The sequence below is a fragment of the Tachypleus tridentatus genome, chromosome 12 (assembly GCF_004210375.1).
Source record: "Tachypleus tridentatus isolate NWPU-2018 chromosome 12, ASM421037v1, whole genome shotgun sequence".
In the NCBI taxonomy this organism is placed as follows: domain Eukaryota; kingdom Metazoa; phylum Arthropoda; class Merostomata; order Xiphosura; family Limulidae; genus Tachypleus; species Tachypleus tridentatus.
Genome location: NC_134836.1, coordinates 10,965,363 through 10,989,471, shown reverse-complemented (window position 1 = coordinate 10,989,471; position 24,109 = coordinate 10,965,363). Strand labels below are relative to the sequence as shown.

Genomic DNA, 24,109 nt, shown 5'->3' with positions numbered 1-24,109 from the left:
AGTTGCTGGAATCTTTTTCCAACAACAAAGACCTGCCCAATCGGCCCAGGGCAGGATACACGGAGGTCAATATATCTCCTTGAATAAAGAAAATAAAGAAAACAAGACATAGTCAAAAACAGAAAAGCTCTTCACCCAATTTGTGTATACATAAGTAAATATGGCCACTTTGATACAATGGAACTGTCAAGGTTTACATCCTAATCTGAATGACATCAAAGCACTGATTAATTCTTACCATCTTGTGTGTTTTTCCTTACAGGAAACATTTCTGAAACCTGTCGATGCAGTTGCCTTTCAGCAGTTTTCTTTGTACAGAAATGACAGGTTGTGTGATGGACGAATGCATGGGGGGGGGGCACTGCTGATCTATCAGCTTGTGTCTACCCTGTCTTTGCCACTAGACACACCCTTGGAGACTGTAGCCACCACTGTTCTCTCTACCTGTCTCCTGGAGAGACCTATGATCAATCAGACCTTGATGCTCTGGTTGAACAGTTGCTGTTGCCCTTTTTAATTCTGGGGGACTTTAATGGACATAATCCTCTCTGGGGAGGTGCTGATATTGATATGAGGGGGTCACTCTGTAGAGCATATGCACTTAGATCACAACCTTTCTGTCTTCAGTACTGGTTCTTATACTTATTTTCATGCACCTAGTCAGTCTTTTACTGCTTTTGATCCCTCAGTCTTCTCCCCTTCACTGTTCTCCTACTTTTCATGGAAGGTTGACAGTAACCATCTGGGTAATGGTCATGTTCCTATTGTTTTGAGAGAGACTGGCCGTGATCATTACCACCTAATCTGCATGCCCTGGTAGAAGCTGGATCAAACCAACTGGCCCCCTTTCACTGCTTCCACAGAACTTGATCTTGCCATCATCTGTAAGTCATCAATAGACGACTTCATGGTAGCAGTGACTGACTATATTATCCAGGCAGCTGCTCAATGTTTTCCCAAATTCTCAAAACGTTTTCCATGGCATCCACATCCGTGGTAGAACCCTGCCTGACATATGGCACAGAAGTCTCAAAAACAGGCCTGGGATACCTTTCATAGGTATCCCATACTTTCAGACTGCATCCTTTTTCAGCAGTTCCATGCACCTTCTCAGCAGGTAAGACCTCAGAGCCAGAAGAAGTCTTGGATTAAGTTCACAACCAGCATCTCTTCTACCACCAGTTCCAAAGTTATATGGGACAAAATTTGGAAGGTCAGTGGGCAGTATAATTCTGTCCCCCTCTTGATCTTGCTCTTTCATGTCCAGGAAGTTGCTGAGGCACAGAGCATCACTGATACTCTTGATGAAAGCTTTTACCAGGTATTTAGCACTTCTGCTTCATTTTCCAACTTTTTAGCCATCAAGACTCAGGCAGAGCAATCGCTTCTTTCCTTTTAGGCTGGTCGCCTCTATGACTATAATCACCCCTTTACACTGGTGGAATTCAAGCTGGCTCTTCATTAGTCTGGCACTACATCAGTCACACCTGATGATGTACACTATGAGATGTTGTGCCATCTCTCTCCTGCTTCTCTTGCTATTCTTCTGGTTGTTTTTAACTGGATCTGGCAGGAGAAAATTTTTCCTGATGTGTGGCACCAGGCTGTAATCCTACTTTTCTTGAAGCCTGGGAGATACTCCAAGATTCCTTCAAACTACCATCCAGTTGCTTTGATAAGCTGTTTCTGTAAGACCTAAAAGAGGATGGTTAATGCTGGTCTTGTTTGGTTCCTCGAATCAAACAATCTCCTCTTGCCCACCCAGTGTGTGTTTTAATGACAGCATTCCACAGTGGACCACCTGATTTGACTTGAAACATCAATCAGAGAAGTCTCTCTCTGAAGCGACAACATCTTGTGTCAGTATTCTCTGACCTTGAGAAGGCTTATGATACTGTGTGGAGGTATGGCATTTTGCAAGACTTCAACTTATACGAGTTCCATAGCCATGTTCCCATTTTTATTAAAAGATTTTTAATGTGTGGGCAACTCCAAGTTTGTATGGGTTTGACACTTTCCTGTTCTTTCCTCCAGGAACTTGGATTCTCTCAGGGCTGTGTCTAGAGTGTCACATTTTTTGGTATAAAGAGTAATGCCATTACTGAACAACCCCCTCTTACTGTTGCAAATGGGCTCTATGTCGATGACTTCCACACCTCGTGTCAGTCTTCAAACATGATATTTATTGAGTGGCAGCTACAGACTGCCATCAGTTGTTTACTGAAATAGAATATAGCAAACGGTTTTAACTTCTCTCTCTCTGAAACTATTTGCATGTACTTTTGCCACCAACAAGGTATACACTCTGATCCCAAGCTCCATCTTTGTGATGTCGTTGTTCTTGTGGTCCCTGAGGCAAAGTTGTTGGGGCTTATCTTTGATTGTAAGCTGAATGTCATTCCTCACATCAATTAGCTACATGTCATGATCATGGGCACTGAGCATCCTCCATGTCTTCTCTTCCACCTCTTGGGTAGCAGATTGATGTTCTGTGCAACAAATATATCATGCTCTCATTCAATTTAAACTAGACTATGGATCACTGGACTGTGTGTCTACTGGGACCTCAGCCTTGAAGATGCTGGACCCCATTTATTATTATGAGCTTCAGTTCTGCACAGAGGCTTTCTGCACTTACCCAGTTCAGAGTTTGTATGCAGATTCTCATGAACTGCCTCTTCACCTCCACCATTTGCAACTGTCTTTACTGTATGCTTCAAAACTTCGATCCTTACCACAACATCCCACCTTTAATTGTGTTTTCATTCCTCGGTGTGCCATGTTTTTTTAGAACAGACAATTTGCCATTGTTCCTTTTGGCCTTCGTATCTAGGCACAATTGGATGAATTGGGTCTGTCCTTGGATAATATTGCTGTATCCACTGGTCAGCCCATCCCACCATACCTTATTGCCATCCCCAAATGTGGCCATTCTTTGAGTCATATAAGAAAAGCAGATACTCCCAATTGGAAGTACTGTCTTTTATTTACCAAACATTTTTTGAACGATCCTTTCTTTCCCATTTATACGGATAGCTTGAAATCAGGTTACTCTGTGTGGGCTCTGCCATGGTTTGTTGTAGTTTGGTGGTTGAGTGCAGAATCCCCTCTACAGCTTCTGTGTTCACTGGGAAACTGTTCACCATTTCCCTTGCCCTTGATCACAAAGAAGGTAAAAAGTATTTGAATTGCACTATTTATACCAACTCACTTAGTTCTCTACTGGCCCTGGAATTGCTTCATATTAGTTTTCACCCTGTTCTTGGCAATTTTCAAAACTGACTGTTGCATTTTTCTTTAACATCTACTTCTATCCAGTTCTTCTGGATACCAGGCTACGGTATTCATGGGAATGAGCTCGCTGACACCTCAGCTAAGTCTGTCTGCTCTGGCATTGTCACAGCTCTACCTGTTCCATACATGGGCTGTGGTCCAATATTCAAGACTCAGCTCCATGCTGGTTGGCCAACAACTTGGAGTGAGCAACATGAAAACAAGCTTTACCAGATAAAACGTTATTGGACTTTGGGCGTCTTGTTTCCATAAGGATCGGAAAGAAGTTGTTCTAACTAGACTAAAGTTTGGTCACAGGTTTTTAGTGTGTTGTTTTCTTTTATCTGGAACTGACACACCGTTTTACAAATTTTAATAATTTTACCAACAACCAACCAACCATATTCAGCTCAAAAAATACTGTATGCTTATAATGGCAGATTTTCAGGCATCAATGATAATGTTTTTATAACAGCCAGAATTCTTGACCCATCCAGTTGGCCTGTGGATATAGAAGCATTTAGGTTTTATGGCCAGGAACAACTTACCACACATTTCATGCAGATCCTGGAAGTGAGAAATTGTCACTATGTGTGAGAGGAGCAGAAATAATGCACAGAAAAAGTGCTGGAGAGCTTCCAATAAGAACAGTACCCCACTGTACGCTATCTAGGTTTATGAGAAAGGATTCTAAGGAATGTCAAACACAGGTGGCTAGATATGCTCTTTGATTCTAGTGCTGCCAATCAGTACTGAAATGTTTAAATGCAGTCCTGATGAATAAGATGAGACTGGTCCACCAAGTACAGTCAGTAATCTTGTGTATCTTCAATTGACAAATTAAGTGGTAGTGAACTATGATCCTGACTTTGCTACACTAATGTGGCTGTCAGCTGGGAAGCAAGTTAAGTAGCCATGTGTAAGACCATATGAGCCTCAGAAGAAATACAAGATAGCTTTGACTTCATCTGATTCTCTAGATAACCTTATATGATTCTAACTCACCTGGCTGGACAGATGAAGTTGCTTTGACTTCAGGTTCAGTAGACAGTGAATAACTCACAAAAGCTCATAACACTAGACTATGTTAAAAGTAGAACAGTAAATATCATATGCTTAAAATTTGTTTTCTCTCTCATTCTTGAAGATTTTTACATGGTTTGATTTATTCTGATCAAGTGTGTAATGTCTGATAAAGAAATAATCACCTAAAAGTAGTAACAAATATTGATTTATTCACTAAAATCCTTGTAAGACCCTTAAAATATGGTGCAAAGTAAGCTATTTCCTCTTGAATATTTAGGGCAAGCTTTACCAGCAGTGGGCAAGTCAATTATGATGGTTCACTTGCCCTTTGGGTAAGTGATAAGTTTGAATTATTTTAACCCCAGTAGTAACAGCTGTGTAACTTGCTTTCTCTAACATTTTCAGTTTCAGAACTTGGTCCTTGACTAACCCTTTTTATCTTGCTGTTTGTACAGCTTCTACACTTAGTACTTGACTAATCCTTTCTATCCTGGTTTTTGTATATGTTCAGACTTGGTAGTTGACTAACTCTTTCTATACCAGTAGCAGTACAGCTTCTGAACTTGGTGCTTCTTTTGGTATATTTACATTTTATTATGAAATAAAAACAACCACCAGATGTAGCTGTTGTTGTTTTTAAAATTGGATGGGTACTTTTGGAGTATGTTGTGAAAATAAGGATAGATCTAAAGTACTTAATGATAGCAACTTAGCTTATCTGTTCCTTAATGTTGGCTACAGACTACTGTTTATTATACACAGTTGTAGGCCTGACTTCACATATATAGTTTTCACTTTCAAATTCAGCAGTGATATACTCTAATAATGTTATGACAGTTTTAGTATTGTCTGGGAGTACATGTCTATTGGATGGGTGAAATAAAAAATTATTTGTAAGAAAGGACAGGAAATTGTGCTTCTGTTGTTTTTTGCTTTTCTTAACAAAAAATAGCATTAAAAGTGCAATAAAAATACATAAAGTTACCAATACTGAAAAGAAAGACAAACTGTTTTCAAGAATTTTAAGCATTTTAGTGCTTAGAGACATCCAATATTGATAGTTTTTCAAAATTTGATATGGGTCAAGACATGCCATCTTCTATCACTTTGTCATGTCTGGTGATGTGTAATTTGAAGAATGATGAACAAATATAAACATGCATATTGATATTTATATAGTATGGGTTGAACAACCAAGTTGTTGAATATATACAGTGCCTAACACTGATCAAAATACTGGCACTCTTTTAACTGAAAAACTGAATTAATGTCTCACTGATTCCTATATTTATAATTTAGCTTTGTTTCTAGACACTTTGCAAACAAAGTCTTTTAATCACTAACATATTTGAATATTCTAGGACTACTTTTATAAACTTGTTTGATACTGATGTCATTCATCTTCAAACATCTAAATTAAACCATTGAAAATGTAGCTTACAACACTATATATCTGGTCATTATGCAAAATGCAGAAAGCCAATGGACTTGAAGCTAGGTTTCACAAGTTCTTACAAGCAGTGATATGGTCACAGTCAATGAGTTAATGCCTACTTTATAACAAGAACTGCTGTATTTATTCTACTTTATCTTGCTTATCTCCTTATAGGGTAAAGCTGTTTCAATGAACTCCCACACATACACACACACACACACTACTCTTTAAACTGAGGCTTAGTTTCAACTAAAATAGTTTATGGTTTAATAACTAAACATTTTGAAACTCATAATCCATAGAAGAAAGGAAGGAAGCTCAACTGAAACCAACCTCACCTTCCAGATAATATATTATGATATTATAAAGCTTTCAGTTTGTTTGAGTTTTGTTTTGCAAGCTTTAAAATATTCTATTTTCAAACTATTTGAGCTATTATTGAGAAACAAGCATGTAAAAAGGCCACATATTTGGAAAAGAATTGATATACTTTATGTATGCAAATGGAAGAAACAAGATTTTTAGTTTGTAGATAAAATAAATTAAAATTAAAGTTAGAAAATTTCATTCTTATATTTTTTATTTTATCCAAAGTAAACACATTAATAAAATTTAAGCCAAACTGAATCTGAACATATATAGTTTGATTTTGAAGGAAGAAAATACAGATAATGTTTTGTACTTTGGTAGAAGTTTCTGTTTTTTCTTGTGTTTCTTTACTTCTTTTTAGGAGAAAGAAACATATTTGCTTTTAAAGAAAGTGGAATTTTACGCTACATGAAAAAGGTTGATTATAATCCAAGTTGCTTTCTTCCCTATGAGAGCTGTAAGTTTTGTTTTTATTTCAACATATAAGAACAGAAGAATTTTTGCTACTGATTCCTTCTAATTTATTTTTATGTTATTTCATAAATAATTTTATTCAGGTTGAAAAGTTAGAGTACAAATTTAATAGTGGAATAGCTAAATTACACATTAATACCTCATCTATATTGTTCATGATTTTACTGTGTAAAATATGTCAACTAGACATGTTTATTTTGTAATTAAATAAGTAACAATGTTGTTCTCTCCTTATCAATAAGTATTATTACCCATACCAGCCATTTTGAGATACATTTTTATTTCAAGTGGGTTTCTTGTCATCAAGAATAGCTTAGGTCTGCAGTGTTTTCAACAAGACATGTTTGTTATGCAACTACAAATGTAATGTTGAATTTAAATTAAGTTTACTCATTTTGTAATTGAGCAGACAGTTTATCATTTGAGTTTCAGTAAGTTCCTTGTACTTTGCTTGAAGCATGTAGGGTATCTTTCTCAGTTGTTAGGTTCAGTAGCACCTGCTTTTGCAAATATTTTATCACTAGTAGTTTCTGCCTTGGTTATACATGTTGTTTTCTTTTTTGATTTCCCTAATGCAGTATTGTCATAAAAGTGTATTAAGAGCTTTCCTTTCCATTAAAGGGATTGTTAAACTGTTTAACTTTGTTGTTCATATTTAAATGTTCTAAAACAAATGAACTAATTTAACAGTTTTGTTTTTCATTAATCTGAAAAATTGAATTAAGTTTGTGTTTTGATTTCAGCCAAGGAAGATAGTATTTTTAACTTAGTAGCAACACATACCAAAACATTGCTAGTATACGAAGACATGACCTTACGTTGGGCTGCCCAAGTACCATTCGTACCAGTTTGTATTCAACGGGCAAATTTTATGTGAGTAAACAAAAAACACTTAAGTTTTTAATTGACAAGGTAAACAGTGTAAACTTGTTCCATTTTATAGAACAGATATTTAATTATGTATTTGCTCCAGAAGTCTTTAAGTGTGATAAAAGACTATCTGACTTTGTAACTTGTAATGTTGTATAAAATAAATCAGCACCATAAATGTAAAGAAGATAAACATGTTCCTTTGTGTGGAGTAGACATTGTCAATGTGTTTACTACAGTAATCTTGAGAGTGAAAAGTAGAGTATATGTGACTTAAGGAGGTATAAAATCTTAACAATGCTAGAAGTTTTCTCTAAAGAATTCAATACAATTTGAATTTTGAAGTTTGCTGCTTATAAAAATTAGGTAGTTATGCGCTTTTTCTTCATGGTTGTTATTCTGTCAAGGCTTGGAGTTTTTTTGTGTTTAAAATATGTTGTGATAACAATGTCCTGTATTCCTCCTTGGAGACTACAAGGTGGGAAGGGTGGTGTTCATGTTTGGTGAGCTTTTGTATAGCATGAAATAGATCATGATGTTAATGTTATGCTTCTCTTCAGCGATATCAAAGGTGTGGTGGTTATTCTGTCAGAGTCTGGAGATTTACTATGTTGCTACCTTGGTACTGATCCTTCACTCTTTATTGCTCCATCAACCGAATCTCGAGAAATTGATTTTGAAGAAGCAGAACAAGAAATGCAAGAACTAAAGAAGATTATAAAAAATTCTAGTCAAAGTAAGCTTCCCATGAAACAGTTGGAACTGATGTTTTGCTACAATATGATTAAATAAAAATATTTGAACTTGTACATGTCTTCACTTCATCTCAAGTACACTAAGTTAAAGTAAATTAAGTTGTCTTTTGTTTGTTCTTCTACAAAATAGTTTAATCTTTATGCACTTAGAATTCACTAGGTACCTTATTAACTAGTAAACTCTTGGTTGAAATCATTTGTTCAGTTCAAAGTGATGTTTTGTTGTGTTCTGTTTGTACAGAATTCCCTGGAAGTACACGGTTAGAACAGGAACTCACTGTACACATTGCTGTAGCTTCTCAGGTGGACATTGTTGTAAGTTTTTTAAGTTCCTCCATACAGGTACTTTTTTCTGTGAATGTCACTTTCAAAATTTGATTAAACTGCTTTATATTGTATGTGAAATATACTTAGTGTCAAAATGTAGCTAACATATCAAGTTTTAATATTATATAAGTTTTGAGTTCTTTATTTTACATGGAAATATTTTTGAAAAATACTCTTTCCCTCAATTATGAGAATTGTTACATTTGTTCTCTTGGTCTCATCTCTAATTTATTTACTAGACTTCAAAGAAGTAGAGGATTTGAGGTAAATTATGCTTTATAATATATTTATTATGCAGGCATAGCATAAAGTTTATAGTCTTCAATCTTATTTGGTTACAAACCCTTAAGTTAAAAAAATCAGACCACTCTTGTCATGCCCATCTGTCACATCAGACCACTCTTGTCATGCCCATCTGTCACATCAGACCACTCTTGTCATGCCGATCTGTCACATCAGACCACTCTTGTCATGCCCATCTGTCACATCAGACCACTCTTGTCATGCCCATCTGTCACATCAGACCACTCTTGTCATGCCCATCTGTCACATCAGACCACTCTTGTCATGCCGATCTGTCACATCAGACCACTCTTGTCATGCCCATCTGTCACATCAGACCACTCTTGTCATGCCTATCTGTCACATCAGACCACTCTTGTCATGCCCATCTGTCACATCAGACCACTCTTGTCATGCTCCATCTGTCATCAGACCACTCTTGTCATGCCGATCTGTCACATCAGACCACTCTTGTCATGCCCATCTGTCACATCAGACCACTCTTGTCATGCCCATCTGTCACATCAGACCACTCTTGTCATGACTATTCTGTCACATCAGACCACTTTGTCATGCCCATCTGTCATCAGACCACTCTTGTCATGCCCATCTGTCACATCAGACCACTCTTGTCATGCCGATCTGTCACATCAGACCACTCTTGTCATGCCCATCTGTCACATCAGACCACTCTTGTCATGCCCATCTGTCACATCAGACCACTCTTGTCATGCCCATCTGTCACATCAGACCACTCTTGTCATGACTATCTGTCACATCAGACCACTCTTGTCATGCCCATCTGTCACATCAGACCACTCTTGTCATGCCGATCTGTCACATCAGACCACTCTTGTCATGCCGATCTGTCACATCAGACCACTCTTGTCATGCCGATCTGTCACATCAGACCACTCTTGTCATGCCGATCTGTCACATCAGACCACTCTTGTCATGCCCATCTGTCACTTCCTCTCTTTCAGAAATTGCAAAGTTTTTTTTTATGCTAACTACTATATTATTTATAACCAAGGGAAGCACAGTTTTAATATATCAAATGTCATATTATACCAGATTGTTTTATTCCCATAGGAAACACATTGTCTAGCTCAGCTGAAGTTTTATGACTTTCATTGCACAGTTATAAAACTAGAAAACTTATTATGAGTAAAGAATACTGTCTGTTTTGTGTGTATTATTATTTCTTAGGTGTATTATTTAATTAAATAAAACATTGTTTAGTGCAACAGTAGCATCAGTATAAAAAAGTAATGTTAAATTTCATTGACAACAACAACAACAACACCCAGGTAAGTACTATATTTCTTGTTTTTCATGTGTTTTCTTTATTTATTATGATAAAAGTATCTAAAATGTAAGAATTAGAAATGCAAGAGGTTTGATTAGATAAAATAAAGACAAAATAATAATATAAAATATTTCACAATGTATGCTCGTGCATTATTCAATTTGAAATGTGAGCCACATGTTAGCTAAGTGATTTCCAATCTTTGTAGTGGGGTTATTAGTCAGTCATGATCTAAAGGACAACAAAACAAAACTTAAGTAGAAACATGTATACTGTTACAAGCTTTAAACTATTTACAATAAACAGATGTAGTTTCATGACACAACTTGAAATAATTCCACGATGAAAAAAAGAATAATTTACATTTATTTCATATTTTTATAGTGGTTACAAGGTTGGTCAATTTGGACACTTCATAGAGTTAGGGTAGAGTAAATGATAGATAAGATGTTAAAGTTTACTGAAAAAAATATTTGAAATTTGACTATTTTCATGCAAAGAAAGGTATTTTTAATCTTAACATAAAAACCACTTTATATTTTGAGCAGGCAACAATTGGAGAAAATTGTGAAAATATTTCATTAAAAATTTAAATTTTTTGTGTATGAAAGAATTGTAATGGTTACTGAAAGCTTTTAAACTTTTATGAAGATACACAAAACTTATTAAAAGTTATAATATGGACACACTGAACATCAATATTGAGTCATGAACTTGGGTAATTTGAACAAGCCTGTAGTGAGAGTCAAATAAGCTGTTTCAAACCTTTTAAACACTTTATAGAATCTTTATTTATTTTACATTTCATTGCATTGTTTATAATCATTTAATTAACAGTTTTTTGCAGTAGACAGTGAGAGTCAAAACTCTAAATGGGAGAAGATGAAGAACATTGAGATTTTGTTTTGAGATACCTCGTGTCTAGTCAGTCAATTAGTAATGTGCAAAAAGTGTTACCGTATATTGGTGAGAGTTAATAGGACATTTATAATGGGTATGTGTAACAGAATAACCATGTATAGGTGAGGGTTAAAATGGGATGTTTGTATTGGACACTTGTAACAGCATGTGTAGGTGAAGGTTAGTGTAATGAAACAGTTTGATGTATCTTTGGTTGTTATTCATGTGAATGTTTTTTATAATTTTTCAATACGTTTTAAGAACGTATGATTGAAAGCAAATAAGAATGTAAAATAATGTGAACAACCACACTATATCATCAATATCCACTGATGTCATGACTTTCTGCACATTGCCAGAACTGGATGAGGTGTTGTTCAGATAGTTCCATTACATAAATAACAGTTGTCATGATGTGAATTAGATTAAACTGGTATAGTTACAGAAATGTTTAGCAGTAACCTAACAAAACAATTATAAAGTATGCATACAAATGTGTTAAACTGTGGTAATAGAATGTAAGCATCTAGCTGTACTAAGTATGTTGGAACAGGAACCCAAGAAACATAATGTTTTCTTTTAATGGTGTAGCCAGTGGATGAAAATTATGAATCAGATGAACAAGAGAATGCACCAGTAGTAACAGTAAAGGTATGGTGATAAATTTTTCTTTAATAACAATTTCTAGCATGGAATAAAGAGAAATGTTTTTCCTTCTCTAAGCTATGGTATGGTTTAATTAACAGTAGGAAGTAATTTGGTTCTGTAAGCAGTAAAAACAAAACAAAATATTACTCTGTTCACCATATCAGAAGACTGATCAACATGTTGAAAGTGTAGTGTATATGTGTTCTATATGGCCAATGGTTGCTGTATGTATCAATACAGCTAGTTCTTGATTAGTGACTAATGCAAGTAAATAAAGCTATTTGTCTGTGGTCAGTGAGTGATGCGTATGTAAACACACACTTTTTGTGGTCAGTGACTGATTTGTGTAAATAAAGCTAGTTATTTATGTTAAGTTACTGATGTTTATGTAAATACTGCTAGGGTTTTATGAATAATGACAGATGCGTATATAAACAACTAGTTTTCTGTGCTCTGTGATGGACGTGTATGTAAACACAGCTAGTTTTATGTGGTTAGTAACTGATGTGTATGTAAACATTGAAGTCAGTGCAGTTTTATAAGAAATATCCAGCAAAATAGACATTGCTTACCAATTGATATTGGAATAATAAACAGTTTGCAGATAAATTATATTTACTCATTTTTAGATTAATTTTTATTGGTTTTTTTTAACATTGTGCAAAGGCCTCTATCCAGAACTTAAGTGTATATAATGTTTAACTTAGGTGCAGATAAAGACAACAACAACAGTAAGAGATGTGAGACTTATGTTTGATGTTCAAAGGCCTCTGGTTGTTTCACAGAAAGTCTTTAGTTTTGGATCAGTATCAGAATTCTTTCAAACCATGGTTTCAGTAAGAATGGAAGATTTTCACATACCTGCGAGCTTGAAGTTAAGAGTTTTGGTTGCATACATTAACAGTGGAGGTAAGGGATTGATTCCTAAATAAGTTCAATGTTTGTTGATTTCACAGATATTTCTCACTTGCCATCCCATCAGAAACTACATCTTAGAAGTACTTGATATAGTATTTTGTTTTTTTGTGCTATTCTTTAATTGCCTCACTTAGATCAAACTTTTTCAGCCTCTAATAAAATAACACTTCAGTTATCAATTGTTGTATCCAGGAGCTCCGAGAATCACTGAAAGTTCTGCAGACCTCCCTCTTCGATTGGTTGTAAAGCCTTGTCCACCAGAGAAGAGTGCTACTCACAAGTTAACAGTTGACACCAACAAACCAGCAGTTGCCATCAACGATTTATTTCCAGGTGAAAAATCACTTTTACCTACATACCTCTTAGACTGTGAGGAATATAACTTGTTGTTTGGTTAACCATGATGGTTACTTATCTCATGAAATTGCTTTTGTACTGTTAGTTTTTAAATGGATGTAAGATTAATGAATACAGTTTTGGTCTCTCTCTGATTCTGTTTGTATTACGTATTTTGAAATGACAGAAAAATATATACTGTACTCTGTTTGTCTCTCTTTTTAGATGCTATGGGTGATTCTTCAACCAATAGTTGTATTGCTTTCTCTATGTGTGTCTTTATTAGATGTTATGGGTGATTCTTGAACCAATAACAGTAATGCTCTGTCTGTCTCTTTGTTAGATGTTCTGGGTGATTCTTCAACCACTACCAGTAATGCCATGGGATTTGAATTTCTTGGTGGTCAGCAAGTCACAGTACTTGCTTCAAAAACTTCTCGTAAGTATAATATTTTAAGATAAACATGATTATTAAATATCATCATGTCCAAATATCTAGTTTTATTGAGTAACTTATTTATTAAATGTTCACATTTTCTTTGGTTTAGATGTTTTTCTTTGGTGATATATTTTTTTGCCAAGATGACTTATTTGTAAAAATTTACTTACTTTTATGATATAGCTCAGATTTTTCAATATGAAGTTTTATTTTAGTATGTGTTGAACATTTTATGTCATGACCAAAAAGGTTTGTACTTGCTCGTAGTATTTTGCATTTGTACAGAAAAGCTGTGGAATAGTGATAATGGTTTTGAGAGTTCTGTATTATCATTAAGTTAAGAAGCATGTGCAAAGAACTGTTGTTTTTCAGAGCGTTATAGATTACAGAGTGACAGCTTTCCTGCTTTGTGGCTTTTAATCTCTGAGTTAATGAAACGGCTAAACAGACATTTCAAACGTGGTAGTGGAAGTGATGTTAAGTTGTCATATTCTTCAAATATTCCGCTGCAAGAGTATTTTGAAGTTATAAAAGAACACTTGGAGGTAAAATTTTTGATATATTTTGATTAATTGTTTCATTATGTTTATGATATTCAGAAACTAATTATTGTGAATTCTACAGTTTAATATTTTAATTCCATATTATTTTTTGTAAATTTAACATACCTGAAAACTTTTTTGTCAGGAAAGAAAAACATAACAGAAAAAACTGTTGTTAATTTTTTGTGTAGGCCTAGGTATTATTTTAGAAAGTGCCCAATTAATGAAAAACTGGTTCTTAATTACTGGTCACCAACACATAATATCTTGTTCTTTGTAACTATTTGCTGCTTATTAACTTAAGTTATACTCAGTTTTTAGTATCTTTGAAACTGTTCCCAAGATATTTGTTTTCTTTTCTCAGTGTCGATATTCATTGCAAAAATCACAAGAACTATTAGGTCAACAAGCAGCTCAGTATCGAGCCGTGCAGAAACGACTACTTACGAAAATGAAGGATAAAACACCCACACCTTTAAATAATATTGACTCCCTTCTAGAAGCCACTCACAGACAGGTAAACGAAAATAATCAACTAGGTTACAGATTCTTTTTCATTTTGACATTTTCATAAATGCTTATATATTCATGAATCACAGTCTAATGGACAACTGAATGTTGAATAAGTTATCAGGAAATATGATGTAAACTGTTGACAAAATTATGTTGTGTAAGTTATTTATTTATAAATATTACAGAGTAGTAGGTCCACGTGGGATTATACAGCATTAGGTCCACATGGGATTATACAGCATTAGGTCCACGTGGGATTATACAGCATTAGGTCCACGTGGGATTATACAGCATTAGGTCCACGTGGGATTATACAGCATTGGGTCCACGTGGGATTATACAGCATTGGGTCCACGTGGAATTATGCAGTAGTGAATCCACATAGAATTATACAGTATTGGGTCCACATGGGATTATACAGAATTGGGTCAAAGTGGTATTATGCAGAAGTGGGTCAAAATGGTATTATGCAGAAGTGGGTCAACGTGGTATTATGCAGTAGTGAGTCTACATGGAATAATACTGTAGTAGGATCTACATGAGATTATGCAGTAGGGGTATACATGAGATTATGCAGTAGGGGTCTACATGGAATTTTATCTCTTAAACTCTCTTTGAGCTACCATTTTCTTTCTATAAGGAACATGTTCACATTGAAACATTTTCCACATCTGTTCAGTGTTTCTAAATAACTCAATTGCCCAATTCATAACAAATAATTTTTATCATGTTCCTTCAAAATGTGCTTTTTGCAGTTTATAACCAAAATATCATTATTCCTTATCTCCACATGTAGCAAGACATCAAATCTAATACAGCAATGGTCACTTGCACCCAGATATTCCCTAATTTCCACCATCTCAATCATTTCTGTATTTGAAGTTAACAATAAATCTAAACTAGTATTGTCTCTGGTAGGTTCCTTGACTAATTGGTGAAGAAAACAATCTTGAACTGTTTCCAAAAACATTTCTCCATCATAGTTTGACTCTTAACATTTCTCAATCAATATGCCTGAAATAAAAATCATCCATAATTATAATTTGATTAAGAGCTGAAATCTTAATTTCACTGTAAAGTTTCTCACTAATTTCCTTGGTATTTTTTGGTGGTATGTAACAAATTCCCAGATGCTGTTATTGGCCAAGTCTGTGTAATATTTCCATAACCTCTGGTGCAGCTGAGTCAGTAGTGGTGTGGTTTTGTACAGATCCAGTAATTGGATATGTCTATAATAGTGTTTTTGTAACAGTTGCTGTGATTTAGCTAAGTTTGTAATTTCTTTTCTTCACAGATATTGTCATTAACTGAGACAGCAGAAGATAACCTACGATCTCTTGAAGCCTCAAGCTGTAGTCTCAGCTGTAGCACTTTCCTAGTCCTGACATTGTTCCGACTTACCATTCATATGTCTGATGAAGAGTTCAGTGTACTTCAGGCTGCTCTGACCCCTAATGCTCATGCTGACTGTGATGAAGTAAGATAAAACGTTCTATACTGAAATCAAGTGTATATGGTATTTACAGTTTTAATGAAAAAAAATCTGGATTTGAATTATTGGTGGTTGATTTTCATAAAAAGGCTTTTTTTTTTCTCAAATCTTTTTTCAAGAATTCTACAGTTCACCAACATTCTGTTGGTCATTTCTTTCTCTTTACACTTTAATTTCCTTGTAGGTGATTCTGTTTTCTCAAACAGAAATCTTTAGAAGTCTTCAATTGTAAAACACCAAATACTTGCATCAGAAAAAAAAACTGTTGTTGTTTCATATACTCAGATATTCCAAACTTCAAATGTTAACATAAAATAGAAATTTTTACTGTTGTTTTGCATACTCAGACATCACAAACTTGAGATGGTGATATCATGTTGGAGAATTTCTTGTTTGCACGTGCTCAGACGTTACAAACTGTAGATGTTTACATAAGATTAGACACTGTTGTGCTTTCACATGCTAAGATTTATGTGCTCTACAAATGCAAAAAACTTTGCTCATTTCTCAACTAACAAGTTATTTTAAACTTCCAACGGTTGGTAATTCTGAAAGTAATATTTTTGTGTTTGAAAGGATTTGTAAAGTACTCAAAACTTTTTACTTTAATAGTTTGTTTTTCTGCATTTTAGAACATTTTTAATAATTTTATTTGAAAAGCTAAAAGAACATGTTTCTTGTGATTAATTACATGAAGTAATTTTTGTAATAAATGTAGTGTTTAGTCTGATGATTGTAAATACCACCTGTTCAATTTCTGTCATATGTTTTGAGAGCATCTTTTCATATGTGCTGTGGAAATGTGGAGGGTTTATTGGATGTCTTACATAAATCTACTTTACTTGGTAGGGATGGGAGGAAAAGACAGATGTAGCAGTGAGTTATCTTCTACGAACTTGTTTAGCTCGTCCAGGAAAAGAAATGCATGCATCTACTCCATCCCTTACTATTCCCAAAGATATCGTAAAGTTGAAAAAACACATTTCGACCTTGGTGGATCGAGTTAATAAAGGAGGACATCTTCGTCTTGAGCCTGCAGCTAAGGTTGAGAGTGAGTGCTATTAAACTATCATGTCACTAATATCATCTCTTATATAACATTTAAAGTATGAATGTTTGTTAAAATGCATGACTCAAGACACTTTTGAAAAGAGTTGAGATATTTTGTATATGTATGTGAATTTAACAACTCAGTATACTTAGTAGCTTCAAGTGAATGACAGAGTAGTTCACTTATCTGTATTTAACAACTCAGTATGCTCACTAGCTTCAAGTGAAGGAAAGAATAATTGACATATCTATATAACTACACAGTATACTCTACAGCTTGAAGTGAATGACAGGGTAGTTCACTTATCTATATTTAACAACATGGTATACTCAGTATCTTCAAGTGAAGGACAGAGCAGTTGTCCTATCTGTGTTTAACAACAAAGTGTATTTAGAAATTTCATGTGGAGGACAGAGTAGTTGACCTATCTGTATTTAACAACATAATATATTTATTAAACTCTCCCAGTGTATTTGTATTTATATGCAATAACGCTTCTTAAATATCCAGAGAATGAGGTATGATGTTTTCTGTAATTACTTACCTGAATAGCTTAATGAATTTTACTTGTTTCCTGCCTGTGAGCTGACATGATTTTCTTTTATAGAGGAAAAATTATTTACTAGTTATTTGTAAAGTTTACAACTTATTGTAAAACCTATGTGCTATCCATTCTGAATCAAAAATATTAAATATGCAAGAATTTTTTTGGTTCTGTTAACATCAACATTTACCAGTTGAAGAAATGGATAGTTTTCTGTTGATTGTACCAGTAGAGGGCTATAATGTATTATTGTTGGTGAAACATAATTTTTTTCTGTAGGTGAGGACCAACTCCAAGGAACTGATACAGAGATACAGGAGGAGGATACAGATACTCCTCTGGGAAGCAGATTTGGAGAGAGGAAAAGTGCTTCTGGAGACAGGACTCAACATTCTGCATTAAAAGAAAGAAATGTAAATGAATTAACTCTTGCAGCTGTGATAGGTAAAGCCATTATACTTCAGTCTTCACTGTCTGTGTCTAAAAAAAAGCTTTTGTTTTCTAGATGTGACTGGTTTATAATTGTAGGTGTACTAATTCTACCACATAAGTTTCCTAACTCTATATAGCAGGTATTTTACAATTTGTTTTAAAGGGACTCTGCTGACATGAGATGAATAATTTGTTTAGAACTGGAGAAAATACAGAATGCTGCATGTCAGAAGACTTTTGGAAGTGAAATTTATTGGTACTTGTTTGTATTAGGATTTTGTGTTGATTTTTTTTCTAGTGTTTGATTTAATATTTATAGAAAGTGTGTGTGATGCTCTGTAAAATTTGTTTTTATACAAATTGTTGTGACCTAACTTGAATAATTATAAGTCTAAACTTTTTATTTTGGCCATCTCTAGTTCGATGGGTAATGCAGATATTTCTGTGATTGATGTATTAAAGTATCTGATATTAGAGAAAGTTAATCTGGAATTACTTCTGAAAAACAAGTCAAATTAGTGCTTGTTATAGTAAACAATGTAAACTATCTTGAAATCAAATGATTAATATTTGTTGAAGTGATAGCGATCTTAATATTACTTTATTTCTTGGAAATGTATTATTCTGAGTATATTTGCTAATGAATTTTTTTTTCCCAGAAAACACACCAACTAATAGTTCTGAAGATGCAGGTAAAGCGGTTATTGAAGGACCTAAAAATGAGGATGACATTGATGATGATTCTTTCTTTTGAGTTCAGTTAAAGGTGTGTGGCATTACATTCATGTACCATAGATACCTATACCTCCTCCATTCTGATTTTTAAACTGTAGTTTATGTTTATGCTTGCATTATTTATCATACAGATAAGCAACTTTTCCTGCATAGAAAAAAATTATTTCAAAAGGTATAACACAGTAAACTTGAGGATCATTCAGTTGAGCACATACCTCCATCACAGTGTTGATTATTTTCAGCTCTCAAGAGATATGAAAATATGTCTGTTTGTCCATTGTTATCAATGTACACAGGCCATTTTTGGCAGAACAGTGAGGAATAATATTCTACATATGCCAACCAAGTTTCATCAAAGTCCAATATTTTTAACTGAGTTCTAAGAGAAAAATTATTGTGAAAAATCAACTCTTATGTTAATAGAGGTTTTTTTTTATTATTTATATGATCTTCATGTGACTTTGACCCTACAAAGGGAATCTCTTCTGAGGTAGCTCACATTCCAAATGTATGCTAACTTTCATCGAAATCCATTCAGCTGTTTTTAAGAAATCTTCCTGACAAACAATCACACAGTGTGGTAAAAGCATCACATTTATACAGTAAAGCAAAAGTGTACTAACTAGTACAAAGTTGTTTCTTTAAATTAAAAATCTGGTGTCTTAAGCTACAATCATAACAAAACGTGACAATTACAAAACATTATCTGTAGCACTCATTAAAATTTGAACTTTCCATCACAAAAACGTCATTGCTTAGTTGACTGGTTGGCTGTTTTGTCAAATTTTGCTTTGAGTTTTTTCATTTAAATTTATTGATTGGTTCTAGTATAAATAAATAAGAAACTGCAAGAAACTTTTTTATGTAAGTTAGCCACTGTATAACCAAACATACTAAGTTAGACCACTGTATTATCAAACACCTTTACTAAGTTAGCCACTGTATAACCAAACACACATACTAAGTTAGCCACTGTATTATAGAATGCATTTACTGTCAGGAACTTAATTCTGAACTAGGTGTCTTTTTATATATATATAATTATATTTATTTGTAAGGATATGAAACAGTCTTTTTACTGTGTGCTTATAAGCCTAGAAGCTTGTGGTTTTCAAACTGTGTGTCACAGCAAGTGTAAGTGGGTTATGGTATCATCAGTAAAAAGATTTTCTGGTTGTAAACATGTTTATAGAATGGGGTAAGAAAAATGTTAATCTTATGAAAATTTATTCTAGTTTTTTTAATGTATAATTTAAAGAAACGATTGTTTAATAAATCTTTGTTGAGAAAGCTATTACTTTTCCTAGCAAGTTTGGCCTCAGTAGACTAATCCTGCCTAATTCTAGAGTGTTACAATGTTTCTGGTATATCAGAAGTACTCTTATTTGGCACTGTTATGGTCTGTTTGCACATAGGGTATCACATATCAGATATAGTGAGGTTTAATATTGTTTGAACATATCATGTCTACTCTTAAGTATTGTTAGAATTATCAAGTTTAGTCATGTTTAATATTGTTAGAATGTGTTGGGTCTAGTCATATTTAGTATTGTGAACACATACCATATCTATTCATGTTTTGTATTGTTATTATGTATCGGGTCCAGTCCTGTTTAGTAGTGTGAGAATATATGCAATCTATCCATGTTTATTTAGTATTGTGGTAATGTGTGATATCTAGTCATGGTTGTTGTGAGAACATACAAGATCTATTAATGTTGGGTTTTATTAGAATGTCTCAGGTTTAGTCATATTTAGTATTGTGAGAATGTATCAGATCTAGTCATGTTTAGTATTATTAGAATGTATCAGATCTAGTCATGTTTAGTATTGTGAGAATGTATCAGATCTACTCATGTTGGGTATTGTTAGAACAGTGGTTCTCAAACTTTTTGGTCTTAGGACCCCTTTACCCTCCTAAAAATGACTGAGGACCCCCAAAGAGCTTTCGTATATATGGGGGTTACATGTATCAATATTTATCTTATTAAAAATTAAAACTGACAGCTTTTTTAAATATTTATTTATTAATTCATTTAAAAATAACAATAATAAACCCATTACGCATTAATCGTAACATATTTTTATGAAAACTAACTATATTTTCCAAAACAAAAAACATCTTTAGTGAGTAGAGTGGCACTGTTTTACATTTTTGCAAATCTCTTTAATGTCTGGCTTAATAGAAAGCAGCTGGTTTCTCATATCTGCTTCTGCATTCAATCTTTTGAAATATGTTGTTTTGGTTGAAGCATATGAAGAAAATCCGGCCTCACAGATATGTAGTTGGAAAAGGGAGGTGTATTTTAACATCTTTTTCAGATAATTGTGAATATTCTTCTTTGATACTACACCAAAACTTGATAAGTGGAAGTTCTCAAATGTTAGTTGCAATGTGGAATCTGAAACCCTATAACTGAACTTTTTGTACTCTGTTACATTAAAATCCATTGGTCTGTCCTGTACTTTAAATGGATCTTTTACCCATGTATGATTTTGTAGCATCATGCATTGGTCATTTGGAAAATATTGGTTCACTGAGTTATTCAGATCTTACAGATGTTGACAAATTTCATTATATAATATCAAAAATTACATTTGTTAATACCACCACTAATCTTGTCAAAAAAATCTTTTAGTATTGGGAAGCTGTTAAGCTCAGGATGGCAGATACAAGTTGTTCAAAATTCTGACTTGCTTAAAGGCTCAAATTTCATCATTGGCAACAAATACTGTCAGTTGTTTTCCTTGGAGTGACAAGCTTGCTTCGTTCATTTTCGAGAAAATGCCTGCCAAGTATCCAAGTCGGAATAACTGTAGTTTGTCTGTCAGTCATTCTTTCAAGTAAAAATAGTGTTATATGAAAACAATCAGCTAGTTCAGCTCGCAACTCAAACAATCACACAAGTTCTTTCCTCGAGACAACCATCGTACTTCTGTATGCAGCAGTGATGCTTTGTGCAAGCTTCCCATTTCGTCACACAGAATATTAAAAAGACATGCACTCAAGGGCCAAGATTTATTTTTTTTAACCACAAGTGCATGGCAGCAAAGAATACAATGAATACTAGTAGAATTTAGTCCCACTACTTTGATTTGTGCTAAGAAGCCAGCAGTTTTACCCACCATTGCTTTTGCACCATCAGTGCAAATGTCAACACAGTTGTTCCAGGATAAACCAAGAGATTAAAAACGTTATTCAACACATTGTATATCTCAGCACCAGTTGTGTTTGTTGGCAAAATTTTACGTAAAATATCTTCTTCGATTGTTAGTTGGTGCTGATACTAGACGAATACAAGCAAAATGGCAAGTCCAAAGAAGTCTGTAGATGCATCTATTTTTAAGGCAAAAGTACAATTCTGCAGACGAGTTATTAACTCAGTCTTCATGTGTGCAGCTAATTCTTTAATTCAGTGAGTTACTGTACTGTTGGAAAGTGGCACTGCTGTGATTTCTTTTACTGACTTTTCATCCATCATACATTCAGCAATGTCAACTGTACAGCACTTTATTAGTCTCTCAGCTATTGTGTGTGCTTCTCCAACCAATGAAATACGATAACTTACCCTGTAAGATACTTCAGTGGCTTTTTTTTATTTCTAGTGTGAAAAGCTTTAATAAATAATTTTTGGCTTTTAAAGAGCTGATCACATCTGCATTTAAAATATTCAGTTCCTTTTTCTTTAAACTCTGAACAATTGGTCTTAAAATGATGCTGCAACTTAACTGGCACCATAATACTATTTTAAAATGTTCTGTTACATAAGACACAGCATGGTAATTTATTAACATCTATAAAGCTGAGGGAAAGATAGCTTTAATCATATTTTTGTTTCTTATTTACAGCTTTGCCCAGTTTCTTTGGAGTAGATTTCTCCCTTCTATGAGTCAGAGACTGATATGTCAGTTTCATCTTTTTCAGCATCTTTGGACGTAGATGGTGCTGCTGTGTGTTGAGAAAACGAGTCTTCTAATCTCCCTTTTTTAAGCCAATGATCCATCCTTAAATATAAGAAAAATATTTTATAAATTTTTGCTTTAGAATAAAATATAATTAAATTATAAAAGATTTAGATACAATTTAAAAATTTAGAAATGTTTCTAAATCATTTTTTTAAATATTATTGCAAAATAACACAACAAAGTGTACTTACTTCTCAAACGATTGAACAACTGTTTGCTGTCTGATTCCTCTCTGCACTTATATCTCTCCTTCTAAATTTTTCTATTAGTGTTAGATTTCAATTTATTCAAGCTTAAGTATAATTTTTATATGTATTTATTTCTAGAATAGAGAAAGTCCATATTTATTGATCATACAGATTAAAATTCATTTAAATCACAGATAAATTCAATAAAAAGTTTGATCCAAAATAATATCGCTTATATATGCAAAAACATGAGAATGAAATCTTAGAACTTGAAGACACAACCTTCCTTCTCCAAGACTGAAAACGTACTAAGAAATTATTTCCCTTTTTCACTCTCATTCTCTCGCTCGGTTCAAAAACGTTTCATTGAAGGAATTATATTATGAAATAGTTTTGACCTTGCAGACCCCCCTGAAGGGGTCCTTGGACCACACTTTAAGAAATGCTGTGTTAGAATACATCAGATCTAGTCATGTTTAGTGTTGTGAAAACATATAAGGTTTACTCGGGTATTGTTATGATGTATCAGGTCTACTCATGTTCGGTATTGTTAGAATGTTTCATGTCTAGTCATGTTTAGTATTGTTAAGATGTAACAAATCTACTAATGTTTCTCAATGTAAGGATATAACAGGTGTAGTAACATTTGGCATTCTCAACATGTAACAGATCTCCTCATGTTTGGCAATATTAGGATATATTATGTTTGTATATTTTGAATGTTACAAAAGCATATCACATTTGTTTGTAAGGTTAAGTTACTAGTATGTAATAATTTATAATTTTATTAAATAATGCCGCTGATTTGTATTATTTAGAGGCAAACTGAAGAATAAAATTATATTCTGTTGTTAGTCTGATATTCAATCTGTTACTAGTATATTTGATCCATGACTACAATTTAATCTACCTTACTTATATCCGTACATTGGACAACTACAGTCTCAAGTGGTTGGATGACCTTGTGGAACAAGGGTTTTGGATGTTCTATTGTTTGAAAATATACAGTTAGTCTGATATCAATATGCCATAGAGATTCATTTTGTGCAACAAGGGTTTAGGATGTTCATTTTTCATCATTATACAGTTTGTCCAACATCAGTGTGTTGTTTAGATTCACTTTGTGCAACAACAGTTTAGGATGTTTATTTTTATCACTATACAGTTGATCACTATATGATTGGTTTATCATCAATGTACCATGTAGATTTAAATTGAGAAATGACTTTTATTTAAGTTCCTTCAATTTTAGTCATCAGCTCATTTATTCTATAATAATTGTTTA

At 33.8% G+C, this 24,109-nt stretch overlaps 1 protein-coding gene across 1 annotated transcript in view; it reads left to right on the top strand.

The window, feature by feature from the left end:
* The window catches only part of LOC143235390 (protein PTHB1-like), a 41,601-nt gene extending 17,923 nt beyond the window's left edge, over positions 1-23,678 (top strand). Inside the window, exons 9-23 of the mRNA XM_076473503.1 lie at positions 6,465-6,560; positions 7,321-7,450; positions 8,008-8,183; positions 8,444-8,517; positions 11,612-11,671; positions 12,376-12,577; positions 12,779-12,919; positions 13,266-13,361; positions 13,734-13,906; positions 14,268-14,420; positions 15,711-15,893; positions 16,758-16,959; positions 17,783-17,947; positions 18,595-18,701; positions 22,520-23,678. Coding sequence (XP_076329618.1) covers positions 6,465-6,560; positions 7,321-7,450; positions 8,008-8,183; positions 8,444-8,517; positions 11,612-11,671; positions 12,376-12,577; positions 12,779-12,919; positions 13,266-13,361; positions 13,734-13,906; positions 14,268-14,420; positions 15,711-15,893; positions 16,758-16,959; positions 17,783-17,947; positions 18,595-18,689 — 1,946 coding nt within the window. The 3' untranslated portion in view covers positions 18,690-18,701; positions 22,520-23,678. The remainder of the gene's footprint in view (positions 1-6,464; positions 6,561-7,320; positions 7,451-8,007; positions 8,184-8,443; positions 8,518-11,611; positions 11,672-12,375; positions 12,578-12,778; positions 12,920-13,265; positions 13,362-13,733; positions 13,907-14,267; positions 14,421-15,710; positions 15,894-16,757; positions 16,960-17,782; positions 17,948-18,594; positions 18,702-22,519) is intronic.
* Positions 23,679-24,109: the final 431 nt, after the last annotated feature.